The 12171-nt window shown below is 40.7% G+C and overlaps 1 protein-coding gene across 1 annotated transcript in view; it reads right to left on the bottom strand.

Annotated features, from left to right (window-relative positions):
• Nucleotides 1-10714, bottom strand: part of SRRM4 (serine/arginine repetitive matrix 4) — a 150410-nt gene extending 139696 nt beyond the window's left edge. The window contains exon 1 of the mRNA XM_044282201.1: nt 10584-10714. Coding sequence (XP_044138136.1) covers nt 10584-10714 — 131 coding nt within the window. The remainder of the gene's footprint in view (nt 1-10583) is intronic.
• Nucleotides 10715-12171: the final 1457 nt, after the last annotated feature.

Genomic DNA, 12171 nt, shown 5'->3' with positions numbered 1-12171 from the left:
ACATGCAGAGGTCAGGACAGGAAGAATATGTGGCAATTACAGAGGTCAGGGCAGGTGGCTCATGGTCAACAGTACGGTAAACAGGCGCAGTTCAGGTAGCGGAGAGTTATGATCTAGGAAGAAGGCAAAAATTGGTACACAGACAAACAGATTATAGCTGTTTCCAGAGCATATCTATTGCTCCGGCTATGGGTGGAAGAAACAGCTCAGCATATACAGGAGCCCTTAGCCAGGCTGCAGCCTGCAACATCAGTCAAAGGAGTCTGGCAGCCAACCCCAGGCAAAAAGTAGGTGACGAATGCAGTTCCCTTGCTTGTCACAGATAGCAGGATGGTGGCTAGGACGAGTCATCGCGATGACAAATATACAATATGTATATGACCCAGAGTTGTTGTTTCAAGCTCCTAGGTCCTCAATGCCAAATCACTAACATCTTCTACTCGTGTAACATGTGCCACACTTATAATAATAGTGTCTTACATTGCAAATAGTCGTCAGGTACCATGGCTGGCTGAGATTGCTAATACTACATTCTCCATTTCTATATCCCTGACGTCAAGTGCTGCTTTTATTTGCTTTACTGATGTGCTGAGAAGTTTCTGAATACATAACGATGCAGTAAGTAATGCATGATAATATTCATGGCAATGCAAAGAAAATATGAAACTTAAAGCAACTGTACGTATTGTGGGGTTTCTCTCTGGTAGACAGGATTAGCGGACGCAGTATAGAGGCAACAACAAGTTCTTTGGATCAAGCAGTTCAGTGTTTTATTCGCACTTTAGGCAAGTGACAAAACAAGCAGTCATATTCAAACAAAAAGTCACTATGCGGTGTTGGTGGTAATTCACACCATGCGGCAATTCTGCCTCAAAGAGTCCTTGCTGATAGCAGCACCAACCTGTTTTCATGCCAAACAGGTAGCAAGCCTTCATCCAGACACAAGGCTCCCAGATGCCAACACAGAGACACGGATTCTGAGCCCAGCTGCCTATTTAAAGACAGCCAGGTGCTACCAAGACCCGGACCTGCACTTAAAATCCGGTCCGGTATTTGACCTCACCTGGATGTAAATCAGCCCAGCAGCAAATGCTGGGAGAAAAATACCTATTTTCCCAGACAAAACCTCTCACTGTGAAAACAGGCAATCTATCCAAACAGTTAGGATTTGAGAAATTGGAGTCTCAACCAAAGTTCTGACCTACTGCCCACTGTGCTTCATAAATGGCTCATCCACATATTTTACTTGGCATGGATCTTTGGTAGTCATCTATCAAGTTCCTTAAGTGGACTGCTCCTATGCTTTTCCTACTGACTGGGAGCTTTACCAAAGTCTCTTGTTACAATCTTATAGTGATTTTGTGATGCTTTAATTATAGTCCTCAGTTGGGCTAGATTTACAATATGTTATACATTTACTAGATGTGGCAGTAATATATTTTTTACCTATGTAAAAACAATTTTTATTTTAACAGAATTAGTGCAGAATATGTTTTGTGTTGTGTGCACTGAAGTATGAGGTTGCCATTACGGGATGTCAATTAATAAGAAATGTCCTGTGAAAAATAGCTGGGACACCATCAACTTTATCTATCTATCTATGCATAAAGAAGGATGTATGTGTGTATGTTCCACGATCACTCAAATATGCAACCATCGATTTCAACGAAACTTGGCATACACATCCCTTGCTACGTGAAAAGAAATCTTGTGGGGGTCACAGCTCTCTAGGACGTACCATTCCTGAGATATTCCGAAAAATTACCTGCATTAGCCAATACAAGCCTGCAAGTCTTTCTCTTCATATCCCAACGGTCACATGTCCATTATCAGCCAATAGAAGATTGCAGGCCCTTAGTCTCCACATACACAAAGTTTTACTCCAGATTTCCATAACAACCCAGCCATTTTTCTTCACTGTTGTAGGTCCACTTTAGGCTAGGGCTACACAACGACATGTGTCGCGCGACAATGAGTCGCACGACACATAGGGCACAACTACACTGCTACATGTGTTGCGTGACATTGATGTCGCACCAATGTAACATACTGCGACTGCAACAATCGCAGAAAAATCCTTCTTGGGTGGATTTTTTGCAACTTTTGCGTCGCAGTCGCAGCATGTCACATAGCCTATCATTATAAAAGTTGTTGAGACAAAATACTGCATGACACATGTTGTCATGTAATCCTAGCATTAAAGGGAAAGGGCGCTGTGAAGGTCACTGATAAAGGGGCAGGCACTATGGAGGTTACTGTTAAAGAGGCGTTTACTATGGATGTTACTGTTAAGGGGCAGGCTTCTGTGGAGGTCACTGTTAAAGGGGCGGACACTGTGGAGGTCACTGTTAAGAGGGCAGGGGCCACTATTAAAGGGGCAACTGCTGTGGAGGTCACTGTTAAGGCAGCGGGGTGCTGTGGATGACACGGTTAAGGGGGCAGCGGCCACTATTGAAAGGGAAGCTGCTGTGGAGGTCACTGTTAAAGGGTCGGGCACTGTGGAGGTCACTGTTAAAGGAGCAGGCACTGTGGAGGTCACTGTTAAGGGGGCAGGTACTGTGGAGGTCACTGTTTAAGTGGAGGGCACTGTGGAGGTCAATGTTAAAGGGGCAGGCATTGTGGAGGTCACTGTTAAAGGGGCAGGGGCCACTATTCAAGGGGCAGCTGCTGTGGATGTCACTGTTAAAGGGGCGGGCCCCTGAGGAGATCATTGTCAAGGGAGGGGTTGCTGTGAAACGCACTGTTAAAGGGGTGGGCTGCTGTAAAGATCAAAGTTAAGGGGATGGGCTGCTGTGGAGGTCCCATTTTAAGAAGGCTGGGCACTGTGGGTGAGTCAGCGTTAAGGGGTGGGGGGCTGTGAAATTCACTGTTATGGGGGCGGGGTGCTGTAGAGGTCACGGTTATGGGGGATACTGTCGATATCTTTAACGATACACACAAACATTAAGAAAAAATAAATTAAATATATCCGTGCGTAGCCGGGTCCTTCTGCTAGTAATGAGATACAATGAGATTACAATAGTAATCGTTAATAGTTTTTTTTTTCTCTCTCTCTCCCTCTCTCTCTCCAATGGGTGGGGGGTGGATATTTGGGGTAAAATGTTAATATATGGTTGATTATTGTAATATGGACCTTTGGATGGTCTGATATTGTATATGTTTTTTATATAACAGATAATAAAAAAATAAATAAAAAATAAAATAAAAATAGTTATGTGTGTTCTTGAACATGGTCTTGCAAAGTGACTACACATTAACGCCTCTTATGTTGCTATGTATGTATGTTTGCTTTTAGATCTCAAAATCGTGGTGCTCATATGCTCTGAATGTACAATTCATATATTATTTCATGTGAGAATAAGAGCAGCTAATTTCTCTATTCGGTACTGATATTGGTAAGAACTATGGATGTTTGGATCAGTTTTCCAATGTTATTGGATTTATAGAATGTAAGACATAAATCTTAGCTGTATTTAGGGTTGTCATCATTGCTGGTGTGCTCATTAATGACCAAAGTACATTGACATTGCCCATGTCATATATCATAAAGTACACCTTCCATTTATTTTGTTGTTCTTCTGGTTTACTGAAGAACTCATAAAACTGAAAGTACTTTACATATCAGAAGGTCTCACCCAATGCTAGTCAGCAGCAGAATTTAACCTATAAGTGGACCTGAGAAGTAAAATTGGTAGGAAATTGTATAAATGGAGTGGACATTACACTGCAAAACCTTTATTATTGTGCATGCCTATCTATTATCTATCTATCTATCTATCTATCTATCTATCTATTATCATTCTATAGTTTCATTGACCTGCTTATATTACAATTGGAAATAGTTGTGTTATGTATTGTTATGTATTTTATGTTATATGGCCATTATTACCAGTAAGGAATGATTGGCAAAGGTTGGCCATCCTGTTCCTCCCATCTTGGTAGGAGTGGGCTGGTCTTACTTTCTGCACATGTCTGGGCTCCTACTCCTGTTACGGATTCTCCAGAGAGATCAAAGAAATAAAGACTCAATTGAATCCTTGAGAATACATACAGCAGAGTGAACAGCTATATCCAGCATCTAAGGCACTGCTGTAAGATGAGGACTACGACTAAGACACCCATGACCCAGACTACTACTATGCCAATGCAGAACTAGTACTAAACTGCTGCCAACCAACCTGCCTCTATCATCCTTACTGGTGCAAGAAGATTAACCTCAATATTTGAAATTCTGTTCTATGTTCCTCTACACTGGCTCCTCCGGGGCTTCATATCTATCTATCTATCTATCTATCTATCTATCTATCTATCTCAAGAAAGACAGCGGCACAGGGAAGGTAGGCATTTCTTCCACTGATAAATACAAAAAACTAAAATTGAAAAGGGTGAAGACCTGTTTATTCCGAAGGCAAATAGATAGCTATAAGATAGATAGATAGATAGAAAGATACAAAAAACAAAAATTGAGGCAGCACTCCAGGTAAAGTGAAAAGGGTGAAGAACCATTTATTCCCAAAGCAACGTTTCAGTTTTTTGTATCTATCTATCTATCTATCTATCTATCTATCTATCTATCTATCTATCATCTATCTATCTATTCTACAGAAAAAGGCCATGAACATATTCAATCTACTAGAGGAAGTGTTCTCCAACAGAGAAGTCACAAAGCCAAGGATATTGATCTGAAATATCCCAGAATTAAACAAGAGGTAGAGAGGTCAATACTCACATTAATTGCTAATCGGGTTTAGAGTGTCTGGTCTCAAGACAAAAGATGAGAATAAGAAGGCTAGTTATACTATGAAGGTCAAAATCCTACATAGTAAACAGAAGGTATAGAAGATACAATAGTTGCTGCATATAATATGGGATAAAATGGGTTCAGGACTGTTTTCTTGTAATGTTTAATTACTCCATGCCATTTTAATTCAAGGATATCTCTATGTCTTCATGGCTTATCATTTTCTCACCTTCCATAGCTGCCTCTTACTGTATGTATACTGTCTTTTTTATTTGTTTGCGTAGAACCTGTCTGTCTTTTTCATATTTCTCAGTCACTCTTCCTTCTAATTTCAGTCTTTGACTGACAAACGCATCCTGCTTAATATTCCTAATTTCTCATCTTTTTACAGAGTAGTGTCTTTCCCACACAGTCATTGTTCCTGTCATTTCATTCTCAATGTGTCTGCCTGTTTTATATATTTTGTCTGTTATTGGTAAAAGAATAGGCGTAAATTTATTATTTATATCTCAATGCCTTAAAAGACAGCCTCTTCAGTTTCTTAAGACTATGATATTTTACATGACTCTTGAACGATTTCAAAAGGAAAGTTATGTATTTAGCTGGCAATTAAAAGCCAACTCCTTAATATATCATTTTATAATTTTAATCATACTGTTTCATTTTCTTTAGAAATTTAAAGAGTTTGTCCCAAGATTTAACATTATCCCCTATCTACAGGCTAGTGATAACTGTCTGTTCGATGAGAGTCTGACCACTTGGACCCTACCAATCTTAAGAATGGGGGTCCTATGTATCAACAGAGCTGCAGTCAAGTATGGACACCTGTTCTTATGATCCTTTCGACCCCAGGGACACTTCCCCATCCCCATGGATAGTGTATAAGTTTAAATCTTGGCAACAATTCCTTAAGGGAATTGTTTGGTTTGGACAATCCTTTTTCAAATAGTGGGTTTTCTAAAGACCATCTGATCACAACCCTCTAATTCTGTAGCAGAAGGGCACATTTGTCTCCGTCTCAAAGACTCCACAGGTTTCTCAGAACCTTGTGTAACCCTCTGTGTCAGTGTTTCTAAGCCAACTACTCTGTGATCAGATACCCTAAGGCTATGATCATAGCATATGTACAGAATTAGGCCTGGGCAAGTAGCTCTTAGTGACATGGTATGTAACTTGTGCAAGAGGTTGATAACCCACACACTAATTAATAGATGAAGAAACCAATCAGTGGGTTTTCCCAATCTAAACATGGTCTACTGGGTCATTTCAAGAATAGGCTTTCTAAATTAGACAAAAAACTTATTGACACTTTATATAGCGTCATCTATAATGGGACTCAAGAATCCAGAGAACCCTAAATAATCTACTTTTATCTCCCCTTAAAGGCCTCATTTAGACAGGCTACTTTGTTTTCAGGCAGGACTGGCCAACAATTTCATTTTTATGGGGATCTCCCGACTCTCCACTGACAGATGATGTCAGGACGAGAAGAATCAGGCCTCCTATACACAGGCTACAGTTGGCCAAACCAGATGTTTTCAGGCAGGACTGGCTGACAATCTAATTTAGAGGAGGAGCTCCTGACTCTCTCCTGGCAGATGGTGTCAGAGGTGAGAAGGATCAGGCACACTGAATTCAATGCCCCATCCTTTTGTTCTGCTCTCCTCATTGAAAACACATGCATGCTTAGCTGAGACAAGCATGTATGTGTATGGGGGAGTCTGAACACATGGCGGTCTCCCTCGTTGTCTAATTCAGATATGGTGGATTTACTACAAAGTATAGACACGTTTTAAATGAGTGTTCTACTGTCTTGTACGTTGAAAATATACAGAATATTACTGCACATTACATAACTACATCTTATATTACACCATTTAAATGGTCTTTATAACATGGAAAAACATGTTCACCTAAAATGTCCTACATCAGTGTGCATCTTGTGGTCTTGGTTCACATGTAGTGATTATCGTCATGATTCAGCTAAGAATGTTGGATTGTAGCACAGTAATTGCTAGATGTTGATGATTAGAAAGATCAGACTTAGGTATCATTATCTGACCTGACAAATTTTCCAAGCCAATCAACCTGATCACTGCAAAGGTAATTCGTAAGCAGTCATTTAAAAGAAATTTCCACTACGTGGAATAACGGGTGATTATTTTGCTAGGATAGGAATCATTTTTTTTTTTAGATATCAGTTGTCTAGATGACTATCTGATGGGCATAAAAATTGCTCTGTGAAAATTCTGAGTTCCTCACGAAGCTCGATGTAGGAAAGTCAAATATATACCATTTACCTTGCGTGCTTGTACTATTAATCAAGGCAACATGAGCCATTGCCATCCACTCCATAGCTCATTTTGCCTCACTTTGTCCTCTAACACGAGCACATAACATTGCCATGCACTAGACTTGATTTACTGGAGCGTGGATGAGTCTGTTGCCTCTCTCAGGTCATCTTGCACTGAGATTACAGAAGCTGAAAGCTAATGCAAAAGTTTGAGAAACCTCCATTTCACATTCACATTTTTCAGTGAACTGTTTTACCTCCAGAGAAATCGTTCTGACAAGACTTGTACAGGTTGTGTAACTACAATGTTCAGATCTTACTTCACTTATTCTAGTAATTCACAAATCCTTTTTTTTTTCTGAACATTATACCACGTAATCCATTTTTGCAGAATAATAGGTGAAGGCTGAATTCACATCTCTATGGTGTGCCCTGTAAGTCTGTCCCGGCAGAGGAACAGACTACCAGAATGCACTGAACTTGGCATAGCCCGACATCGCCAAGCACCACTGGATCACTATAATGGGATCCGACGGAGATCCAACAGCGGGTTTCCAGCATAAATTCTAGTATTCTATTAGAGAAATACAGCTGTATGCAGCAGTATTTGGCAGAAAGCCAACATTTGTGCCTGAAACCCCCGGATCCCTGTTGGATTCAATTATAGTCAATGAGGATCCAGTGGTGCCTAATAGTGTGCAATGGTGTCTAGCTATGCCAGATCTGGTGTACTCTAGTAGTCTTCCATCGGGCCAAAACTGGATGGACTTCACTTACAAACAATGTTACTATAAATACAAAGTGCAGAAAGACTGATATAGGTAAATTCCCTCATACTTATATATGTATACCTTACAAATACCTTTCATATAAAAGTTATACTGTATTTAACCAAGCACATCCTCCTTTCCAACAGTGCTTTAGAGAGTGACTTTATTGTTATTTTAATACTTTGACCAAATATTTCATACTGTGCTAATGATTGTTATTGCAAGTGTGCATTCTAACGCGAAAGCCAAAGCAATTTGTACCCACTTTCAGGTAGTCATTAATGGTCACCTTTAGTACTCGGTGAGGGATTAAAGAACAACTTGACCAGACGCTTGTTCCTATCGCAACACATGGCTTCTCTAGCTATAGATAGGGAGTATACGTTCAGTATGCCATGTTGTAAGCACAGTTTCATAGCTTAAATCATTATGGGACATGCATCTTGTCTATTGGGTGTCCGCCAACTGCAAGGTCTATAGAGCTATCTAATCAGCAGTGTAATCACATAAGAGAACGTGTCAGACTTATTGGTAGCAAAGTATATAATTACATTTTCCAATGTTAAGGGGGGAAAAAAAGGTTACCTAGGATCGATTCCCAGTTGCTGCTCTTGGGTGTACTGGTAGATTTGCGAATATTTGACCTTTTTACCTACTGGTCTCATTGAAACCTCTCATCCATATTTCCAATTCTCTAATGCTCTCTATATATTATGGTCTGCTGACATGAAACCATGATGGATAAGTTGCATTTACGGAGGAAGTTAAATTATATAGGTAATAAACCCTTTCACATTAATCTTAACCCTTTAATACAACACACTTCACAAAGCAGAGGTGGTGGCAATGTATGAGCTATTGTAATGACCTTCTTGCCCTACAGGAGAAGGCAACAGAGTTGGATGGTTCAAATCCTAAACTCCAATTATATTGTAGGAACGAATACATCAGGTTATTTCTATTTCACGGTTATTATTTGGTTCCGAGTCCTAAACTCTACTCATATTGTAATATTGTAATTATAAGTTCCAGCATGCTTCCCTGCAGTTGCGGCTCCTTGCTCACCAAAGGTGAATTCCAATGTAGACCAAGTACTTAAAGTTTACATCTCGGCATTTCCTCCAGCTCCAAACCTTTATATCTGAACTGAGAGCCGATCAGAACACTGCAAATATTATCCTCATATTAACAAAATGGTTTACATTTCATTACACAGTTCAAGTCCTGATTTAGGGTGATGGCGAGAGCACTGAAATTAAATTGCTGCCTTCATTGAAAATGCAAACACAAAAGAAAGTAATGAGCACTGAGCAAAGAAAGACTTGCATTTAATTTCAATAATTCATTTCTATCCAAAATGCTAACTCAGTAGCACAGCTCCAGCTGCACCAGCGTGCATATAGAAGGAAGGCACAGAGTAAATTTCAGGCAGAAGCTCAGCACAATATAGCCACAACGAATGCATATGAATAGATCAAAGCTGTGTGAAGATGAAAATTTAAACACCATAGAGCCAACATATGACCAGTCTGTATGGGGCACAATGCATGCCAATAATACCTTCATGAAGTGAAATAAAAGGGGCAAATTGAATTTCCATGCCCGGTAGATACAGGATTTCTTAATAAATAAATTATCTATCCTGTTGCTTACTTTCATAGGAGAGAGCACTGTTTATGTCCTGTGGGTTTATTACCCCCATACACAGAATGCAGTAATGAGAGATGACGATGTGTGTAGTATACACCATGATTCAATCGGTTTAAGGTATGTTCGCCTCATGTACTACGGCATATTCATATTTATTAGGGTCAAATGGCAAGCGTACATTAAATTATTTAAAGAAAAGTCCATATATTGTGATTCAGTTCTCAGGATGGAAATTTGCAGGGAATCCACATCTTGTAGGATGCAAAATAGTTTGATGTTGGCTCATAACGTATAGTCGTCAAGTTTAAAATGTGCTGCAAATCAACCCAATTCAACTACCAGGGATTCTATGGAGAATCTGCTCGCCTCTACTTGTAATAATAGTAATGAAGTGATCGTATGTATGATTTGTTTGCATGAATAACAGATCCTTAAAAGTTTATCTCCAGCTGTCCTACATTTTCTATGAAGTAATACTCCAGGAGCTGAAATCAGACCACAACTCCATGATTTAGTAGGGTGGGGGGGGGGGGGGGGAGGGGGAGGGGGGGTGCTCCTGTCACAGTGAAAGGCTCTGCATGCAGCTATCAGTAGTTTGGACAAAGACACTGACAAAGACAGGATGGAGCTAGTTATTCAGTGTCGGGGTCCTTTATGTGCAGGGATGTTGCCAAATTTGATCAACCTGTACTAGAACACATTGCATTCCAAGCTCTCACATTTCCCTAATTCTTCCTTATAGAGGGACTTTATACAAGATTGTATTCACAATCTATAGACTTTGCCATCATCAATTTTTTTGCTAGTGGCTAGAGATAAGCAAATTTATTTAGATCCGATCATCTGAATCAGCCATGTGATTCAGGTCCAATTTAGGTCCAAATCGATTCTATCTGAATTAAAGTCTCTCTCTCTCCAAAAAGTCTGATGAATTGAATCACCTAATTCTCATGAATTCTCCCCTGTTATTCTGATTCTATAGAATGTGAATTTGTGCAAAAATGTGCGTGAAATGTTGATTCTATAGAATTGATCCACACATCTCTATATGATGACTATAACAAGGCAAAATCATATATGGTATAAACATTTCATCCTACTGTATGAAGCTCCAACTCAATAGTCCTACCTCGACAGTGGCTTCCGAGCGGTGATGCTGGCAACGATCACGCTTTCCCTCCTCGGAGTGGCCACAGCTTTAAAAGTCCCCATCCAGAACTTCTCAAAAAGCTGCTTTTCCCCTTGCTGGAAGCTAGCCATAGTCACTGGAGAGCAGAGCTGGGCAGATGTTCTGCTGCCAACCCCACCACCCGGCGTGAAGAGCTCTTGAGCTGTCCAAATGCTGAAAGTACTGAATCCGCTCAGTCACAGGCAGGGATGCTATAGGGGAGGAGGACTGTGCTTTCTTCACCTCCTCCCCTTGGCCAAGCGTCTGGACCAGATTGTGATTCCAGGCAGTGCCAAACTACAATGGTTTCTGCTATTAGATCCCACACCCTTTACAGATTCAAAGCTGGGACAAGTATGAGGATCATAAAACAAGGATGGAGCGGTCACTGCATCCTTCCCCTTCTTCAGGATTGGATGGGCAAGGCACAGGGAGGCTGACTAGTGTGTGCCAATATGTATGCATATGTAGAAAAGTGTAGGCTCTTGTTTTGTCTCCTCTTGCACTGTGACGTTTGTACAGGGGCTGGCAGTCCCCCAGCCTCACCCTCCCCATCATTCCTTTATCCCACCTCCACACACTGCCCCCCCTCCCTCCTTTTGTATCAGAAAAAAGACAAGTGCTTGCTTCCCAGGCCTGACCTATCTGCATAAGAAAAGCCTCCAGGGCAAGCGTGTGCCTAGCATAATGGTCTAAGGTTCAGTTTTGCAATGACCCAGAATAAATGTGCAGTATAGGAGGGTGTGCAACACCAGGGAGCTATTCAAGGAGAACACTGCACCGCAAACTCCCCCTTACTAATAGACCTCTCAAGCTTTTATCAAAGGGAGACCTGCAGTCTGTCTTTCCATTTCAGTAACCCTTTACACTCCAGTAACTCCGGTGCATGTTCTGCCATGGATGTTATAGAATTGTAAGGTTGCAAAGCTGCTACGCAACTGCTGTCATATTAACACAAAAAACTCCAGGCTGGCTGTACGTATTGGAAGTCACACGAAAAAAGAATTCCTAATTTTATTCCATTTGAAACAGACATACATGAATAGATTTTTTCACAATATGAAGGATTCATCCATTACCCTGCAGTAAAGTACTAGTAAGGGAAATCCTGCTCTCACAAAGTTTACCACTATTAGAGATGAGCGAAGTTTTGGATAATTAGATTCGGCTGCTTGGCCAAATTTTACAAAAAAAAATTTGTGATGAATTACTTAAGTAAGTAACAGGTGCAATGACAGGGAGCTGCGATAGCGCTGCTCCCCATCATTGTACCCCTTAGATGCTGCGTTCATACATGATCGCAGCATCTGAGAGTAATAATACAATGTAAAATTAACAGAATTTTTTTTTAATCATACTTACCACCTCCATTTGCTTGCAACGGGACGGCCGCCGCCATCTTGCTTGAAGATCTTGAGCAAAGTTTTGCGAGGCCGATATGACATCAGCACGCTGGCCGGCGTGATTTTGGCCGAAATCTTCATGCGAGATGGCTGCACCCGGCCTGTCACAAGCAAATGGAGGAGGTAACTATGATTTTTTTTAGTTT

Source organism: Bufo gargarizans, chromosome 1 (assembly GCF_014858855.1).
Source record: "Bufo gargarizans isolate SCDJY-AF-19 chromosome 1, ASM1485885v1, whole genome shotgun sequence".
NCBI classification, from domain to species: domain Eukaryota; kingdom Metazoa; phylum Chordata; class Amphibia; order Anura; family Bufonidae; genus Bufo; species Bufo gargarizans.
The sequence above is the reverse complement of the archived record's forward strand: the minus strand, read 5'-3'. Positions and strand labels throughout refer to the sequence as shown.